The sequence below is a fragment of the Balaenoptera ricei genome, chromosome 11 (assembly GCF_028023285.1).
Source record: "Balaenoptera ricei isolate mBalRic1 chromosome 11, mBalRic1.hap2, whole genome shotgun sequence".
Lineage (NCBI taxonomy): Eukaryota > Metazoa > Chordata > Mammalia > Artiodactyla > Balaenopteridae > Balaenoptera > Balaenoptera ricei.
Genome location: NC_082649.1, coordinates 105159767 through 105179980, shown reverse-complemented (window position 1 = coordinate 105179980; position 20214 = coordinate 105159767). Strand labels below are relative to the sequence as shown.

The window sequence follows — 20214 nt, the reverse complement described above, 5'->3', positions numbered from 1 at the left end:
TTTACCCGAACTAAGCGGGCGGGGAGGCTGGAGAAGAAGCTGCCTAACGGCCGGCCGAGGCGGCCACCGCCCGAGGGGAGCCCGCCCTGCAGCCCGGGGCCCCGGCCGAGCGCAGCCCCGCCTGCGGCCTCGAGAGCGGGACCCGAGGACCCGGCGCGGCCAGAAGCTCTTCGGAGGAGCCAGCATTAAGGCCGAGGGAGCGGCCGCGAGGTACCGTCACCTGTTCCCTCCCGAGGGCTAACCAAGCGCCGCCCGTCGGTCTCCCAGGCTCCCCGAGACCACAGTGCCGGTGGGCCCGGGGGTCGTGCAGCCCCGCTCTGGAGCGAGCGTCTTCCGTACCCTCCCCGACCCCCGCCTCAAGCCCTCACACTGGCCTCCACCATTTCCTCTCTTCAGTCTCCCCCTCCCACCCGACACTCCGCGACGGCAGTTAACACATCTGAACGCGCCCATCCTCAACCTGTCAGTTGCACCGGGAAGCCTCTCCCGCGCCCGTCCCCACCGCCCAGCCACGCAGCTCTGCAGTCACCACCTCAACGACCCGCTCCGAAACCCCACAGCCTCCTCTTGGTCGACCCGAGACACGCACTGCCGAGTCCACGCGGTCCTGCGCTCCCTTGCCGCACCCGCCGCAGCGTCGCGCTCCAGGCGGCCGCGGCACCCTGGGGCCCTAATGCTCAGTCCTGGGTCTCCACCACCCCACACCTTTCCCCGGCAGCGGACCCGCAGCCTCCAGCTCGCCGTTTCCGCAGCCGTCTCCACGCCGAATATCCAGCTCCCACGGACGGTCCCACCGGGCGGCTCAGGCACACACCCCCTCACCGGGTCTGAAACAGAACTCATCACCGTCTTCCTCGAAACTGGCCTCGTGCAGACTGCCCCACATTAGGTGAATGGCACAGCCATCTCGCCACCCTCCCCACCAAGATGTAAGCCACCAACTGGGTGTCACACGCTGATCTGAACGTCTAGCTGATAACACAAGGGTGAGCGTATCAGACGAGACCTCTGCCTTATCAGGGCTGGTCCAGTGATCGCACACGTTCCGACCGCGCTGGACGATGTGGAGGACGGGTACAGGGTAGCACAAGAGGGCACAACAGGATGGGTCCCAGAGGTCGTGGAAGGCTTCCCGGGGGCCGTACTTAAGCTGTTCCCTGAAGGACGAGCAGGACTTCACTAGGTGAGGATAAGGCGTCCACCCCAGGCAGAGAGGAGAGTGGAGTGGAGGGAGTTGATCACTCGGCAGCCGATTCCCCCACGTAAGTCTCTCCACTCCATCCGTGTCCCTACATCACCACCCTGGCCCACGCCTTCAACTTCTGCCTGGGTTACAACAGGCTCGCAGGCCTTCTCCCACATCTACTTATAGTCTTCAGTTCGTTCTCAGCCAAAACCAAAGCTAAGCATGTCTCTCATACACGGGTCGGTCTTCCCTTGACTTTAGGGTCAAGCCAAAAGCCTGGGCAGGCCTATAAAGCCCTGTCTTGTCTGGGCTCTTCCAGCTCTGCAGCCCTGTGTCATACACTTTATACCCCACTCTCTGGATTCCCTTCAGGTCCTCAAGCCCCAGGGCCTTGGCACATGCCGCTTTCTCAGGGAAACTTTCCCCAACTCCCATCCCCATCCAGTGCTCTCCTGTATTTACCATCAGAGGACCCTGTCCCTCTTCCTTACAGGGTTATGTCAGTTTGTGACCATGAGTCTGTGTTGATCACGTGACTGTTCTCCACAAGAGCCATCTCTGCTCTGCTCATTGTTTCCTTAGTGCCCAGAAGAGCCCATGACACAAGCACTCTGACACCCCACCACTCTGTTCTGGGACCTTACCTAGGCCACTTTACCTTTGTGGCGTCAAGTGTTCTAATATGTAAAATGTAACCAATACTCGCCATGCAGACTTGCTCTCAGGAGCGAATCCATTATTTAATGGATAAAAAGCACTTGATAAAAGTACTATCCCCAAAGTTAAGAAATAAGTTATGAGAGACTTTCAATAGAACAGAACAGATGTTCACAGTTCCAGCTTTATTTTCATTCGGTCACACATGCTTTAAAAAACATACACGCCTGTAAAATACCCAAACATCAGGAATTAGAAGGGCATAAAACAAGGGGCTTACAGGTGGAAAGAATATCCTAGGCTTCAGAACAAATAAAACCAACTCAAAAATTTCTTTGTTCAAAACACAAAAATATTTTGTTTTTAATGACACTTAAGTTTGTTTTTGTTTTTTTTTAAAGGAACATTTTAGGGACAAAAACTAAGCTTCTTGTATTGCTTGAGGCAGAGCCTGGCTTCCTTCTTCCTTGAAGGCCTTCTGCAAAATACAGAAGCCAGCATTTGCCGGCCTTGATGTTCACCACTCCCACCCTGCCCTCTGCAAGTGCAGGGCTACAGGGCATCCAGGATGTGGTCGATCTTGGTGACCAGCTCCTGTCGCTTTCCCGAGATGAGCTTCTCGTTCTCGATGTACGTGTCTTTCTTGAGCTTGCCAGCCACCAGCCGCTCGGCCTCCACTGCCGACTTCAGTACCAGCTCCTTGACCTGTGCGTCCAGTTTCTGCATTTCGCTCACCTGGCCGAGGCAAGAGCAGGGCAGGGCTCGAGCGTCCTCCGCGGCCCTGCCCCACAGACCCACCACCTCCCGGGGCAGAGGGGCTGCTGTGGAGGGAGAGGCCAGCTTCACCCCCTGAAAGGCCTGTTCCTGCAAGCTCTGGCCCCTGTGAGCCAGGCCCTTCACCACCCCCGGCCCCAGATGTGGAGAGACTGTAAGGACCGAGTGTGGAAATATCGACACCCCCCAGCACAGTGCCGGACGCACGCAGGCACTCGGTGAACGTTTGTTCTCTTCCCTCCCACGGCCAAACTTGGCCAGGGACTTGATCAGGCAGAGGGCCAACGGCAGCGGGTGGGCGACTCCTGTTATCACCAACTGGGTGTCAGGCTGAGGCCTTTTATAGCCACATTCATTCAACACTCAACAAATACTTGTGAGCCATGAAGCCAGGCATGACTACGCTCTGGAAAACAGCAGTAACGACACGGGAAGCTGACGCACAATAAATACTTAAGCACACGAATACGTGGTTTCACAAAGGAGCGGGTGTGCGGAAGAAAACAGCACAGGGTGCGGAGAGGGAGCAGGAGCGGGTGGGGGCGCGTGGAGAGGGTGGTCGGGGGCTCAGAGGGGCACCCCGGGGGCTTTCAGCCTCATTTACAGGCGCCAAGAACTCATGCAGCACGTCCTAGGCAGGATTCCCAGCGCTTCACATGCACTAACTCATTTCACATGACCGCCGTGAGCTCAGTAAGGATTAACAGCTCCCCCATTTTAGAGATGAGGAAACTGAGGCACACAAGTTAGGCAACCTGCTCAGGTTCAGAAAGTCTGAATCACAGCCTGGATTCAAACCCACAATTCTAAGTCTGGGTGCTTCTCCCTGCAGCCCGAGCAACCTGGAGCCTCGTCCAGTCTGGCCTCCAGGAGAGGAAGCAGCTGCTCTCAACACCAGTGCTGTGGAGGCCAGCAGCGCTTCCTCCAAATCCAGCTCACAACCGAGAGCCCAGACCTCGTTCCACCCCAAGGGTCGGCACCACGCGACGCGGCCACCACTGGGCGCGCTCACCCCACAGGCCAGCGGCGAGCAAGGCCACGTTGGGCGAGGCAGGAACGAGCCGGGTGACTCGGCGACGGCAGGCACTTACTCTGTCGCACAAGTCGGAGCCCTCCGTCTTCAGCCTGGACTGCAGCAGCGCCACCTCGCTGGCCAAGGCCTTGTGCTCCGTCTCCAGGCTCTTCCTGCCACTGTTGAGGGTGGACACGTCCCGGGACTGTTTGTACCTATTGACTGTCTCGTCAAAGTGACGGTAGAGACCTAGTCTCTTGTTGACCAGGGTCAAGACCTGCTCTGTGATGCAGGCCACCTTCATCCTGGCTTCTGCAGCCGGGTCCTGGGGGAGAGACACCGTGTGTGATGACGTCCAGGCCTGAGCCCACTCCGACCTTCTCCTCCCAAGGAGCACCCACCACTAGCACACAAACGAGAGAAGCCGCCATCTTGGAAAGTCAGAGAGTCACACTTTCACCGACACTGACCCTGGAACGGTTCAGCCATGGGCAGGACGGGACGGGAAGATGAAGCAGACGTTCACGTCCAAGTCCAGCAGGACAGACAGACTCGTATAAAAGGGATACTAATGCCAGGGTGCACCGTGAGGGGTATGAGGTACTGAGGGAGGAGAAATCCCATCTCAGGCCGGGGAGGGCTTCCAGGACGTGTTTCCAGGGCCTAAAGGGTGAAGCCCAAGCTCCTTAGCCAGCCACGGCCCTTTAGACGCGGCCCCGTGTACTCCCCAGAATCCCTCACCAGTGGGCCACTGCAGAAGCCCTAACCGGGCATGCTCAAAGGCTGACTCTGGCCTGCAGAAGGTCGGTTTGGCCCACAATTAGTTTTTTTTCCTCAACAAACTATCAAAGCTTTACAATACAGATGTATACACAGGAAATCAGTTGAATAAACTATGACCTATCCATACAAGAGAGTCCTCTGCAGCTATAAAAAAAATAACGAGGAAGAAAGCTCTCTATGAACTGATATGAGTGATTTTCAGGATACATTAGTTAAGTGAAAAAAACAAAGTGAAAAGTAGATATGCTGTTGCTACCTTTTGTGTACAAAAGAAGAAAATAAGAAATATCTGCCTGTTTTCGCAAAATCAGAAAGGCTACCTCGGGGACTGATGAAATTGTTCCCTACAAGGCAGGGTGGGACAGGGTGGAGGAAACCGCACCGTTTTCAAGTTCTCAATTTAGAACTTTGTTAATGTTTTACGGTATCACGACCAACATTAAATATTTCCAATGATGGAGGAAGAAACCAGAATAAAATTCAAGCATAAATGAACCTAACTACCTTTCAAATGAGTAACATGGGAAAGAAGAACAGAGCAACTACCTTGGGATCACAGTACTTTGACACTATAGTCTCAATCTAAAGACAAAAAGAGGGCTTCCCTGGTGGCGCAGTGGTTGAGAATCCGCCTGCCAATGCAAGGGACACGGGTTCGATCCCCGATACCGGAAGATCCCACATGCCATGGAGCAACTAAGCCCGTGCACCACAACTACTGAGCCCATACTCTAGAGCCCGCGAGCCACAACTACTGAGCCCACGTGCCACAACTACTGAAGCCCAGGAGCCTAGAGCCCGTGCTCCACAACAAGAGAAGCTACCGCAACGAGAAGCCCATGCGCCGCAACGAAGAGTAGCCCCTGCTCGCCGCAACTAGAGAAAGCCCGGGCGCAGCAACGAAGACCCAATGCAGCCAAAAATAAAAAAATAAATAAAATAAATTTATAAAAAAAAATAAAGACAAAAAGAACTGCCAAGAAACCTGGCGCTCTACTGGTAGGTTTGGTGTTTGTCGTGGTATGAGTGCAGCAACTGTGGAACTGTTTTGTTTTGTTTATAGACTTCAGCAAATAAACACACTGATGTTGGGATCCAGGCAAAGAACCCTGCGGTGTTAGACTGGAATAACTCATATTTCAAATACCACATGTATTTATCTCCCGGCTCTGTCTGCTGAAAGGGCTGAGGAGCAGAGATGCTCCAAAAGCAGTCATCACAACCAGCTCCCAGATCATGGTCTCCAGGTACCATTCTGCACTGAAAGGAACCGGAGCTCCTTGGAGAAAGTACAAGATATGCCGGAAACGTATTGCTGCACCCTACAATAAGGAAGTGCTCAAAAATACGATGTAGACAGAAAGACAGTCAAACCTGGGACACTTGAGCATCAAAAGGAATAGCACAGTGGACAGTAATCCAATAAAATAACACATGAATCCAAACGAATAATGAACCAACCAACCAACAAGAAAAGCTTTTCCTTACAGTAGGAAACCACCTAGTAAGGTAAAACGCACTATAGTTTTTCAGCCACCACAACTATCAGATTCAGATAAGAATTAGTAATAAATACTGTAACTAATGGGTGAATATATATGATATTTATATCGACTCAAACAGATTATATATTAATTGCAAAGAGAAAAATAGTAACTTTACAGTGAATAAACCAAGAAAGGCACCAACTCAACCAAGGAGAGTCAATATCACCAACCCCGGACCAAATGACACCAGGTACCTCCCGACGTGATGCACTGCAGACACAGCACCACTTTATAATGTTCTTGCCAAAAGTGCATCATCTGAATCTTCAAGGAGAAACATAAGAAACCTAAACTACATACAAAGGCTGAGGAATGTCCCAGAGTAAAGCACACTAAGGAACTATGACAACTAAATGCAACGCATCATCCTCAACTGAATTCTGAAGTATGAAAAATAACGGCTACAGAAGTTACCCTTGGGGCGATCAGGAAAATTTGAGCCTGGACCGGGTGCTGGTTGTTACTAGAGCAACGTCACATTCCCGACTTCGATCGTCATGCTCTGGCTGTGAGAGACGGGGCCCTCGGGGTCAGGCTGTGCACACGCCTAAGTATTCAAGGGAGGTGGGCAACTTACTCTCAAACGGCTCAGGAAGAGTACACACGACAGAGAGGCCAAATGTCAACCACTCCGTCCAGGTGAAGAGTGCACAAGAGTTCGTTTTACTATTCTTGCAAAATGTCTAAATGCAGAATCATTTTAAAACTCGGCATTTTTTAAATTAATAAAACAAAAGCAATTTTTATAGCGTAGAAAATGGGGATATGTCACAATAAAACCTAGACTCAGCCCTTCTGCGTGACAAGGCTAGCAGCTGCCCCGGTGGCACCCCTACCCCGGGGCAGCCTCGCTGGTCTACGGAACCAGCCAGACCAACGTCCTTGCTCGTTCGTACCAACTGCCACCCACAGGCCCCAGCGAAAGCCTGCCATGCTGTCCCACAAGCTGCTCCCTCCAGCCAAAGGCCCCGCCCCACCTCTTCTGCCAGTCACTTCCCCAGGAGCCTTTCTGGGCACACGCTCTGCCCACCGCCTCTCCCCACGGAACTGGCCGCCAGCAGCAACCTGTCTCCTTCAACAGCGCACGTCTGTGACCACAGCAACAAAAGGAGGGGTCTCTAAGGTAACGGTCAGCTGAGGCCACAGGCAGGGCAGAGGCGTATGTCGCGCAGCCGGGCGCTGGGAAAGCGAGTCAAGCGCACTCTGCAGGCGGCCGAGTTGGGTACCTTTGTGATGGAGAAGTCCAGCCTGACGTAGACGATGACGGTGAAGAACAGGATGTAGAAGGCAGCCACCACCAGCAGGGGCTCCTGCAGCATGAGCACCTTGTTGAAGGTGTAGTGCACCTGGGGGGAGCCAGGAACACACGCTGACACACAGGTCCGCCCGGACTCGGACACCTGGGGGCGAAGGGGCCTCACAAGGCCTACAACTGTCCGGGCTGCCCCCGCCATCTGCCCCACCCCCGCCCCCAGAGGTGGCTGTGCCGAAACCACGCCAGGCAAGGAGGAGAGGATGGCAGGTCCCCGACCCTGCAGCCGCTCTGCAGGGAGGAGGCCTGGGAGGCAGGGCTGTGGAGCGCATACCACCATGTCCTGAATGTGCTGTTCCACCAGGTTTTCCTTGTGGGCCACGATCACGGGGCGGCCAAACGTGTCCAGGTAGGTGTAGTGCAGCTCGTCAGGGGCTCGGCTGATCTCATAGGGGCTGTCCACTTGGATGTTCCTAGATGCCGATGGGGGGAAACTGAGCCTCAGACAAACCGCACTGACCAACTAGGTTCACAGTGAGGATCCAAGGCCCAAGGGGTCTTCCCAGGTCATGAGTTCTACTCCACTCTGCTCCCCTCCCATCACAGGGAACACCCGACCCCCTGAGACCGCGGACCCACTGTCAGAAAGCCCTGAGTATGAGAATGTTTTGTCGCCCATGCCAAGGGCAGGTGGCCCTGTGAGTGTCCACTGGTTTCTGCCAACTGGACTCCTAGAGACGCCGTGGCTCTGTCCTTTCCCAAGCCTGGTTCTTCAACTTAGGCCAGCATTTGATGAGATCCCTTACCCTTCCAGATTCCTTCCTTTCTGCTTAAACTGGCCAAAGACAGCTCCCTCTGTTTATAACCATGGAACCTGATATACCATCTGAGACCACCCTCCCCCCACCACCTTCTGAACCTGGTGTGACACGCCCAGGACAAGACAAAGCCGTCTCCACTATCCCTCCCCTTCCTAGGAGCACAGCCCAAGGCCACCCAGCTGCCTCAACTCTGCATTCTCTCCTTTTGCCAGTCACCTCATCAGACTCAGGCCATCACTCTGGCCTGCTGTGAATCCTGCCCCTGTCACAGAAAGGGCTGTGTTGGGATAGCTCATAAGTGAATCTTGTGCCCTCACTGAGTCAGATGTCTCAGTTTAAACTCCGCCGGAAGCCCCTCCTCTGCACCCTAGAACCCAACGTCCCCCTGAGGTGCCAAGAGGGCACCACCAGGAAGGGAGACAGGAAGGGAGGTCAGACTCACTTGGCCCCTTCTGGCAGGATGATTTTCACAGTCAGAGAGTCTATCACTTGTTCATCAAACACGTGGTCCACAAGCCTCATCTTCAATGCATACTGGTCTCCTGGAGGGTCAAGCAGACACAGCTGTGACTGGTTTTGTGCGTGTCTTTCTCGTAAGTAAAGTACTAGAATCTAGGCCCTGAACGTCACAGAAGGAGACACCAGCCACCACCAACTGTGTGCCTTCAATGAAAGAACACGTCAGCTGAGTCCTGCTGAAAGGATCGACCTGAGTCTGATCAGGCTCCAGAGACAGCTGTCAATGGGCTAGAAATACGAAGACAGAGGCACGTGCTGCCCTGCGCTCTGACCCGCAATCAGCAAAATCCAGACCATGGGCTACACTACAAACAGGGTCAAGTTCTTCAACAGATAAACCATGAGGAAAACAGATGGAGGAGGAAACTATGGATTACTAGAGGCTGACAAGACAAATCAACTTTTTTGAAAAACGCAGAACTAGAGTATCTAGAGACATACAAGTGGGTGATAGAACGATGAAGAAATTCAAGAGAGTGGCTCCCAAAAGTCAGGACGGTGATCGCTGTTGTGGGGAAAGAGGAGGTACACGAGGGCCTTCTGAGTGGCTGGCAAATTTCAATTTCTTGACCTGAGTGATGGTTACAAGGTGTTCCTCTTATAATTTACTGAGCTTTGCATTTGTTTTGTGTGATTTACTATATTCTATTTTGCATTAAAAAGGTTTTAAAAAGAAAAACTTGGAAATATGACAAAATGTTTATAATCAGTAGTTCTGGGTGCTTGTGTAAAAGTGTTTATTATTCTCTGAATTTTTTATTTTTTAAATATTTCAAATTTAAAGAATTTAAGCAGTTCCTTCTTATGCTAGAACTCGGGGTAAGAAGAAGCTTTTTACTGTCCTATGTGAATTGATTACCGTATGCAGGTATCACTTTTACAACAGTAATTTATACCCACCCATGAAAAGTTGTTGCTGATATCCCAGCCTTCCTAAGAATGATAAAAGAATACCCTCTCCCCATCTAAAAGGACTGGCAATTATCACACACACACACACACACACACACACACAACACAACACAAAACAAACCCACAGGAAATTAAAGAAAAAGACAGTCTTTCTCTTTTCAACTCTCTAACAATTGAAAACTGACCCAAATTATAGAGGTACTCATAGCTTGGGAGGTTGTAGCCGACGATGTAATGGGTCTTCCACCCGCCAAAAAGAGGAAAGCGAGGCCGGATTTCCATCTCTACGGAGTCATCCAAAATAAGAAGGTGGCTGGTGGAAACATTGCCAATCTCATCCCGATAATAAACATCCTGTGCAGCAGCAGGAAGGATGGTCTGCAAGACAGTGAGTATACCTTCTGAAGACTCCAGAAACTGACGCAGAGGAAGTGATCCTAAGTCCAGAAAAGACTTCCTGCACCAAGCTCTTCATTACACTACTTAATAGTCTCCAAACTGTGAACAACCTGAGGAAAGTCTAACTTCCCCCCAAAGGCTTCAAAATATCTAGATACCTCATCTGCTTCTCAGTCAAGGTTGGTAAATAGCCAAATTTTTCTAAACAGTAAATAACAGACTCAAAAATACCTTTGCAAATGCTAAAGACTTAATACAAAGGTACAAATAATCTGTAAGTTATTTTGCAGGAAAGCAAACTAAAGATGGAGGAAATCACATGAAGTCACTAGGTGGTTTATGGTTTACTTATGAAAGGGGTTTCTCCACCTAATATTTTTAACTTATTTTTTTAAATCTTTACTTATTTTTAATTATTTATTTCCAAATCTGTAAGCATATTTTGATAATCGAGGGGAAAATGTAATGCCTTTGTTCGCACAGTGAGCACTTATGTAATACTTAAGTACATGAAAATGCTTCTGGGATTTCACTGATAAGGCAGAAAAAGATACAAAACTGTATATGCAATATGATCAAATGTTTTTTAAAAACAGTATTATAAAAGAAAAAGGAAATACATAAAAGAGTGTCAGCAAAACTAGTGCCTGGGTTTGTTTTTCCTTTTTCCATTATTCAAATTTTCTTTAAAAAACATGACTTACTTATATAAATGGGGGCTTTTTTTTTTTTTTTGGCCTTGATGCTAGTTCCCCAACCAGGGATTGAACCTGGGCCACAGCAGTGAAAATGCCAAGTCCTAACCACTGGACCGACAGGGAATTCCTGGGGGCAATTTTTTTTTTAACATTCTGTTGGTTCTAACACCGTCACTCAACTACCTGAACATCAGTCAATCCCAACGACTGTCCATAATTAGCTACTTTCAAAAAGCAAAAGAAAGGACAGATGTGATAGTCATGGTTTCCCTTATGTCCAAGTCCAACAGTCCATACCTTAAAAGAACGGATGGAGGAGACTCCACTATCTGGCTGTCTCTGGTAATCATAGCGCGAAAAAGGCCCCTTCAGCACAGCCCCCGTGTGCTTCAAGTCCACGTTTTCCTCCACAGCAATGTTACCCCAGTGGGAGACCTCGATGACTCGGGTCATGCTGGTGATGGTCAGGAAAGGGCTGTTGTTCTCAGAATGTACTTTAAAAGTGTCCTGGAGAGGAAGGAAACAAGCAGCTCAAAGTTTGGTGACAGAGGAATCAACACTAGCTTAAAGCAAATTGATTGGAAACAACCTATGCATCAGTACCAGGACAGTTAAACTGTGACACGTCTAATGTATGCAACAGAATGGTTAAATTGTACTGTCTCTAATGTAATGATGTGGAAATATTCACGATATATTATTAATTGGAAAGATAGAATACACAAAGCTGTTTTAGGTTCCAACATAAACATCATTTGTTTTACAAACAAAATTGCTATACTTATTATTTTATAGTGACTATGTGAGAAAAAGAAAACAGAACCTGAACTGAGACACATGAGAATGTCAACACAGACAGGAAACAGAATTACAGATTATTTCTACTTTCTCCTTGTAGTTTTTATTTTCCAAATTTCTGCAAATGAGCTTTTTAAATTGATTTTTTTAACCAATTTTTACAGTTTTAAAATAAAATAAAATCTTAAGCTGTAAATAAAGAAAAACTGTAACTAGGAAATAAATATAAGATCTAATGAAGACATAACCTCTCACCAGTGAGCTAACAAATAACTCATAACTGAGGGAGACACGTAGCATTACTGGATTTTTCTAACCTGAAGAAAATTCATCTGGAAAAGTTCACAGAAGAGACTTTTTAAGATAACATTTATGGAGTTAACATGTATGTATGCATCAGGCACTCTTTATGAGCTCTGAATAAGCACATAATTTCATTTAATCCTCAAAACATCACAATGAAGTAATTACTACTTATCCCCAATTTTACAAATAAAAAACCCAGAGGCCCAGCAGTTAGTATTAAGAAATCTTTCTGGTCACAGATACAAAGAACAGATTGGTGGTTGCCAGAGGCATGGGTGGGAGAAATGGGTGAACTGTTTTGTTTCTTTTTAATTTAAATAAACTGAATAACAGATTTTTTAAAAAGTAAAATTACAGAAAGACCAGAAAAACATCAAATTAAAAAGCTTTTGTACAGCTAAGGAAACTACCAACAAAATGAAAAGGTTGCCTACTGAATGGAAGAAGATATTTGCAAATGATACAGCCAACAGGGGATTAACATCCAAACTGTACAAAGAACTCCTACAACCTGACATCAAAAAACAAAGGACCCAATTTACAAATGGGCAGAGGATCTGAATAGACATTTTTCCAAGGAAGATGTTCAGAGAGCCAACAGGCAAATGAGAAGATGCTCAACATCACTAATCATCAGGCAAATGCAAATCAAAACCACAATGAGCTACTATCACTTCACACCTGTCAGAATGGCTATTATCAAAAGATAATAAATAACAAGTGTTAGTGAGGATGTAGAGAAAAAGGAAACCTCATGCACTGTTGGTGGGAATGTAAACTGGGGCAGCCACAACAGAAAACAGTATGGAGATTCCTTAAAAAATTAAAAATACAACTACCATATGACCCAGCAATTCTACTCCTGGGTGTTTATCCAAACAAAATGAAAAAAACTCATTAGAAAACTTATATGCACCTCAAAGTTCATAGCAGTGTCATTTACAACAGCCAAGATACAGAAGCAACCTAAGTGCCCATCAACAGATGAATGGATAAAGAAGATGTGAGATACATACACATACACACACACACACACACACACACACACACAGAGTGGAACACTACTCAGTCATAAAAAGAATGGAATCTTGCCATTTGCGACAACATGGATGGATCTAGAGGGTACTATGCTAAATGAAATAAATCAGAAAAAGACAAATACTGTATAATTTCACTTATATGTGGAATCTAGAAAACAAATGAACAAAACAGAAACAGAGTTATAGATATAGAGAACAAACAGGTGGTTGCCAGAGGGGAGGGGGGTCAGGGAAGGAGAGAAATAGGTGAGGCACATTAAGAGGTACAACCTTCCAGTTGCAAAATAAATGAGACAAGTATGAAATGTACAGTGTGGGGAAGTCAATAACTATGTAATATCTTTGTATGGTGACATATCATAACTGCACTTATTGTGGTGATCGTTTTGAAATGTACAGAAATACTGAATCAATATATTGTATAACAGGAATTAACATAGTGTTGTAGGTCAATTACACTTCAAAAACCAAAAACCAAACAAACAAACTCATAGAGAAAGAGATCAGATTTGTGGCCCCCAGAGGCAGGGGCGGGACGGAGGGAGAATTGGAGGAAGGTGGTCAAACGGTCCAAACTTCCAGCTGTAACATAAATAAGTACTAGGGATGTGACGTACAACGAGATAAATATAATTAGCACTGCTGTACATTACATATGAAAGCTAAGAGAGTAAATCCTAAGAGTTCTTATCACAAGGAAAAAATTTTTTTCTATTTCCTTAACTTTTTTTTTTTTTTAATTTCACAGCCCCTCGTCCCAAATAATTTATATATGAAGCACCAAAACTGGAGCCAAGGTCTGAACAGGTATCTATTTCTTTAATTTTGTATCTGTATGACATGATGAATGTGCACTAAGCTCCTTGTGATAATCATTTCATGATATAAGTCAAATCATTATGTTGTACACCTTGAACTTATTCAGTGCTGTATGTCAATTTAATCTCATTAAAAGTGGAAGAAAAAAAAAAGTTAAAGGACAAAAGGACCAGAAAAACACCTTTCTTTCCCAAAAGTCCAAGAAGTGGACAAGATAAGGTTATTTTATTTTGTTATTTTATTATAATTGTATTTAATAGCATTTAATGCCAATACCGGCACGGGTATGGGGAAACTGGCAGTTTCATAGTGCTGGTGCCATAATAAACTGGCTAAATTCTCTGAAAAAGCATTTGGCAATACAGCAAGAGATTTTTAAATGTTCATATGCTTTGATTTGAAAACTTGTACTTCAGAAAATCTATCCTGAAAGTACAGAGCAAAGAAAAGAGAGAGAAAGGACGGCTGAAGCATTGTAGCAATAGCCTGACAACCACTGAATCTCAGCGACAGATGGCTGTCCGTTTACGATACCCTATACTTCTGTATGTTTGAAACGTCCCATAATAACTACATCTTTTTTAAACCCTCATCGTTCCCTCTGCCTTTAAGGCCCACGCCCTAGGCTCAGCAACACCACCAGCAGCTAACCCCAGCCACCAGGGCCAGCACAGCTCACGTTTTCCCATCCCCGCGCCTTTGTCCCCCCACCGCCTCTGCCCAGAGTGCCTTGTTTCCTGCTCCCCCAACTCCGCCTCCTTTACAAAGCCCCCCTCCTCGAGCCCCAGCCTCTATGTGAACTCCCAGAATGAGGGCAGGGAGCCCCATGGAGTCACTTCTCGGCAGGTGAAAACTCCGGGGATGATCCGACATAGTGCTTTGGATTCCCACCCAAGCCCCTCAACGTGCAGTCACCCCCGCAGGAGATATGCTCTGCAGCGGACAGGGGTGGCCTGGACTCCACAAGGGCCCACCTGACTATAGGCAGGGACATCGCGGAAAGGTCCGTAATCCAGGAGGTCCTCGGAGCGCGTCGGGTTCCCCAACTTGGTGTAGCTCTCCACGTTTCGGGAGGCGAGTTTCACACGCATGGTTTGTGTCTTGGTCGGGTAGGGAGAGTAGAAATAATGGTTCCCCTCAAACACCACAAACTGTTTCTCCGACTGGGTGATCTGGGTTGGATATGGCTGAAGCACATGGGTATAAATGGCTTCCACAATGACTGAAATCTTGGCCCCGGGATCAAGGGCGACTGGGAGCTTGACGGTGAAGAATCTCCCGCTGGGGCAAGAATGAGGAGAAACAATTAAGAGAGATCAAGAAACTGAAAAGAGAAGAGCAGCTTAAAATCACAGCAAAATTTTGTACCAAGATAAAAGCAGTTACTTCTAAGAGATTACCTTCAACCTATTAATTTAAGCCTTTTTTTTTTTAAATTTATTTATTTTATGTTTGGTTCGGTTGGGTCTTTGTTGCTGCGCGCGGGCTTTCTCTAGTTGCGGTGAGTGGGGGCTACTCTTCGTTGTGGTGCACGGGCTTCTCGTTGTGGTGGCTTCTCTTGTTGCGGAGCACGGGCTCTAGGCGCGTGGGCTTCAGTAGTTGTGGCTCACAGGCTCAGTAGTTGTGGCGCGCACAGGCTTAGTTGCTCCGCAGCATGTGGTATCTTCCCGGACCAGGGCTTGAACCCGTGTCCCCTGCATTGGCAGGCGGATTCTTAACCACTGCGCCACCAGGGAAGTCCCTTCCTGCTTTTTAACGTGTGTTTGAAAACTATCCTTAGTAAAGTGTTTCAAAATAAATAACAAGTGCCAGGCCCCCTGCTAGGTACTGAGGTTAAAGCAGAGAAGAAGGCAAGTTCAAACCCAGGCTTCATGTTCAAAGAGCTCAGTCTACCTCCCGTGAAAAAGCATCACTTTTGGGCTTCCCTGGTGGCACAGTGGTTAAGAATCTGCCTGCTAATAAAAGAGACACGGGTTTGAGCCCTGGTCTGGGAAGATCCCACATGCCGTGGAGCAACTAAGCCTGTGCGCCACAACTACTGAGCCTGCACTCTAGAGCCCGCAAGCCACAACTACTGAAGCCCGTGCACCCTAGAGCCTGTGCTCCACAGCAAAGAGAAGCCACCACAATGACAAGCCCGCGCACCACAACGAAGAGCAGCCCCCGCTCACTGCAACTAGAGAAAGCCCGCACGGCAACAAAGACCCAACACAGCCAAAAATTTTTAAAAATTAAAAAAAATAATAAAATAAAATAAAAAGCATCACTTTCAGTGCCCTGAAGGCTGGCAAGGAGGTGTGGTAAGGCTGTCTACCCCTTGTAAACAGGACGGTAGCCAAGCAGCGATGGGAGGGTATCTGCTGAGGCAAACAGCCTGCAGGTCCCACCCACCAGTTTCCCATCTATTGACTGGGGATCCCTACCCCCATAGATTAGAGACCTGATCTGGCATGGAAGTAACTACTTTCCTGTTGTGAAACACACTGCCACTCTCAGGGGAGTCCAATTTCAGCACGAGGAGTCAGAAAAGACATCATAAATGGGTCCAGAATGCGGGGAGCCTGTCGCCTGCTACCACACACTCTATTAACTGAGACAGCCTCTAACACGCTGGGCCCATTCTAAGCGACTCTCCTAGTTATGATTCCAGCCCTGATATGATAACCTACAACCAGACAAGGCAAGACAGACATAGATATTCTGACTGTTACCTTACCTTTTACCCTTAATTTTGGTTTCACGTACTTCCAGATTGTTCTCTTCCTCATCCTCTCCCTTCACCTGTAAAAGTACAAAGGAAGTTATTCTTGTCTTTTAGTCTCTAAATTTTGAGTTAACAATTAACTAACTGCTGCAGAAGTCCACATTAAAACATTCAAACCACCAGAACTTTGCAAAGATTGAATTCTGGTTTCAGTAACAATTTTTCAAGTGAAATACAAGAACACTGTCAAAAGACCTACTTTGGCACTGAATAAGCTGTATAATATGCTCTAGAAAATCATAATATTTTCCTGAATGATCAAATACACAGATACAAATTAAAATTACGCTTCCAAATACAGTTTACACCTACAAATAGAAAGGCCAGAAAGGTTTCTTTCTGGACGTTTTCTTCTTCATTTACATTCCAATATGCCTATGCATAGAATAAGTCTCAGTATTATTTATTATTTATTATTTTTAACTTTTAATTTTTAATTTTGGCTGCGTGGGGTCTTCGTTGCTGCGCAAGGGCTTTCTCTAGTTGTGGCGAGCAGGGGCTACTCTTCGTTGCGGTGCGCGGGCTTCTCATTGCAGTGCGCGGGCTTCTCATTGCAGTGGCTTCTCTTGCTGCGGCATGCAGACCCTAGAGTGTGCGGTGCGGGCTTCAGTAGTTGCGGCGCATGGGCTCAGTAGTCGTGGCTCAAGGGCTGTAGAGCGCAGGCTCAGTAGTTGTGGCACACGAGCTTAGTTGCTCTGCAACATGTGGGATATTCCTGGACCAGGGCTCGAACCCGTGTCCCCTGCACTGGCAGGTGGATTCTTAACCACTGCACCCCCAGGGAAGTCCCTATTTATTGTTGTAGAAGAAAAGTCTCATGCATAACCAAAACTGATTTTACTTGCGCAAAAGAAGTTAACAGTGGCAAAAGCAATGGCCACTGTGTGGCACACTCTTTTATTCTTATCCTTCATTGCAACCGGCTGTGCAACCAGGAAAAGGATGCCAGCTCTGGCAGGCTGCAGGGTCTTTCTGAGAAAGAGTAGGCATCTTGAATGAGATTGTGGAACAGATTCTAAGGAAAAAACTTACACACACAGCACTGATCTCTTTGCCAACCCAACCTCCACCAAAAGAAAAAAAATTTAAGACCACCTTTTAAGACTGGAGCAGTGATTCCCAATAGGGTATACAAAGCTATAATGAGAAAGCTATTTGTAATATTTCAAAAAGCCTAAAAATTATCATACAATCATCCTCATCAAAGCTGTACAGCCTAATAAAAACAACAAATTTCACTACTTTTGCTAGAATCCTATCACAGTGGGAACATTCTAGTATACTTGTGCTTATCAGGAACTCTCATTGTTCAGTTATATGTTGATTTGTCTTAAGAAATATTTATTATCACTTCTAAATATTTACTAGAGTCACTGTGTAATCTAATAAAAGGTTAGAGAAACAAAATATTTCAAATATAGGATCCAAATGAAAGCAAAAAAAGTAAGATGAGTCTTTGGTAGTAAAAAGACAAGGAACCACTGGCTCCTAGTCAATAATCATCACAGCCTCCTCTACCAGTTCCTAAACTTCTACATGTAGTGTTGAAGATAATTCACTGAAACAATTTCTAGCAACCTCACCAAAGCCTCCCAGGCAGTTGTTGGAAAATACACATCTTCTTGGTTAGGTTTATCATACAGTTACGTTTCCCATTGGGACAGGGGTACAAGGGAGCACATACACCCGTTTAACTCATCTCACTCTTGGACTACAAATCAAAAAATGGTTCTGAATAAACCTGGTGATGGGACTACAGGTCTTATACCCCCAACAGAACCCTACCTCACACCATCTAGGCCAGAAGAGGCAATGTCGTACAGTGAAGAACGCACACACACAAAGCGTGAAACAAACTAACCTGACTCTTTATTCTAAGACATCATGTAGGAGGTTAAACAACTTAACCTCCCGAACTACAGTCCTCACCAGCAATAACAGTACACCTCGAAGGACTCTTAGGAGAGTTAAATGAGAATGTACTTAAAATACCTACCACAATACCCGACACAAGGTAAATTCTCAATAAGACACCAGTACTGTAACCCAGCTTGTAAGCGCTCTCCGGCATTATGGCCAGATAGCTTCTGCTGTCATCTTGTTATACTGTGGCAACCTCACTAAATGAGAACTAGCTTTTATAAAAGAATGGGATTTAACATTCAGAACATTCAAATGAAGTTTTAATCCATCCTTCCACAAACCTTTAAGTAAAACTGCGTGTTTCATTATGGACAAAGCATGAGAAGGGAAAAGGAGTCATTTCAGAAGCATGATCTCTATAAAGGCAACTCTATAGCTCCAAGTTCAGCAGTCAGGTATGCTAAGAAGAAATACGACACTGGAATGACTATTCTCCAAACCAATAACTGGGTAATCACTTAATGGATGTTGTTTAAGGAAAACAGCAATAGAACGCAGACCTCTGTATACGTATATTCCCTCTATTCCCAAAGCCAGCACTGTTTCCTTGAGAGGCGTAAAAATGACCACTGAAATGCCTGGAAGAACAGAAGCAAACTTGGGAGGCATTTATTGCTTTACTGTAAGAATGAGAACCGGTCGGCGGGAGGGAGAGAACTGGACTTTCCCTTTCTGTACTGTATTACTTGCACGAGTTTTTAAACTAACTTTAAGGAAAAGGAAATTTTTTGAAGCGTCGGTTCGCAACCGTAAGAAATGCGTTATATTAACAGCAGTTTCAAACGATTCCAAACTTGGAAGCAGGGGACCTGTTCCATTTGCGATCGCACTGGACGGAGCCCAGCTCCCCGGCGAATCCGCGCTCCGGCCGCACCACCTTGCGGCGCCCCCGCAGGCCCCGGGCCCAGCCGCCCGCGCCGCCGGCCGGGGCTGACGTGTCCGGGGCGGGGACGGGCGCCGGTCCTCCCGGCCGGCCCGTGTCCCCGGGCCCCGCTCACCTGCACGCCGAGGTACGCCAGCCGGGCCTCCAGCTCGGGCTCCAGAGCCAGAAGGAAGGAGGCGACGCGGGGCGAGGAGCTGCCGCCCGCGTACGCCAGGACCACCTCGGCCGTCACCTTGGCCAAGTGGCTGCTCAGGTCCACCGTGCGCTTCACGTCCTCGTTGACCAGCGGCGGCGCCTCCGCGGAGGCGCGGCCCGGCGTCGGGGCCCAGGCCCCGATCAGCAGCAGCAGCGGCACCAGGCAGGCTGCGGGGGCCTCCATGGCCGTGAATGAGCTGGGCCGCAGCTCGCCCGCCCGCGCGCGCACCCCGCGTCCGCCACGGCGCAGCCGCCCATTGGGCCCGCCGGCGCCCCAAGATGGCGGCGCCCAGGGGCGAGGACCCCGTTTCCGTGGCAACGGGCGGCCCGCCAAGCGCCTGCTTGCGCGCCCTGGCCGGTCTCAGGTCCCAGGAAGGCTCCCTGGCCGCCCCACCGCTCTCCCACAGAGGTAACACTGGCAGAGATAAAGGAGGAGGAGCACAGGCTGCGTCTGTCCACAAGAAGTGCTGATGATGAGTGAACGGTATGTTACTTTTTAGCTTAGAAAACACTGCCCCCAAATTCTCCGTTACACATGAAGCCATTTTCATTCTCTTTATTAACTCATCCTTCCACTCCCTCAAGAAACATTTATTGAGCCTTAAGTTGCATACCCATCCGAAAGAGAGGCAGTAAAACATCCTTTTAACAGAGAACATACTTTTGATGTGGAAGAATGAGAGAGAAGATGTCTTGTAGACGGTGAGCAGTCCGGGCCACAGAACTCCACAATCCTTTTGAGGAACTTGCATTAGTTCCGTTTGGGGGAACAGTCAAAGTGCACCAAACACCACAGATGCACGAGGGGGAACGAGACCCAATCTAGGCCAGACTCGCTCTCCCCGAAGCTGGAATCTGAAGGCAGCAACTACACCTGAAAACTGCAGAACTGATTCATGTGCGCTGGGAGGCCTGCAGAGCTGGCC

The 20214-nt window shown here is 47.9% G+C and overlaps 1 protein-coding gene across 1 annotated transcript; it reads right to left on the bottom strand.

Annotated features, from left to right (window-relative positions):
* Positions 1-2013: 2013 nt before the first annotated feature.
* Positions 2014-19550, bottom strand: RPN1 (ribophorin I). The gene is made up of 10 exons (XM_059940498.1): positions 19209-19550; positions 16240-16304; positions 14498-14804; positions 10858-11067; positions 9649-9841; positions 8475-8574; positions 7546-7684; positions 7186-7305; positions 3709-3954; positions 2014-2578 (listed from the first exon to the last, which is right to left on the bottom strand). The coding sequence occupies exons 1-10, from the start codon at positions 19470-19472 to the stop codon at positions 2396-2398; spliced, it is 1827 nt and encodes a 608-aa protein (XP_059796481.1). The 5' UTR covers positions 19473-19550; the 3' UTR covers positions 2014-2395.
* Between the last annotated feature and the right edge of the window lie 664 nt (positions 19551-20214).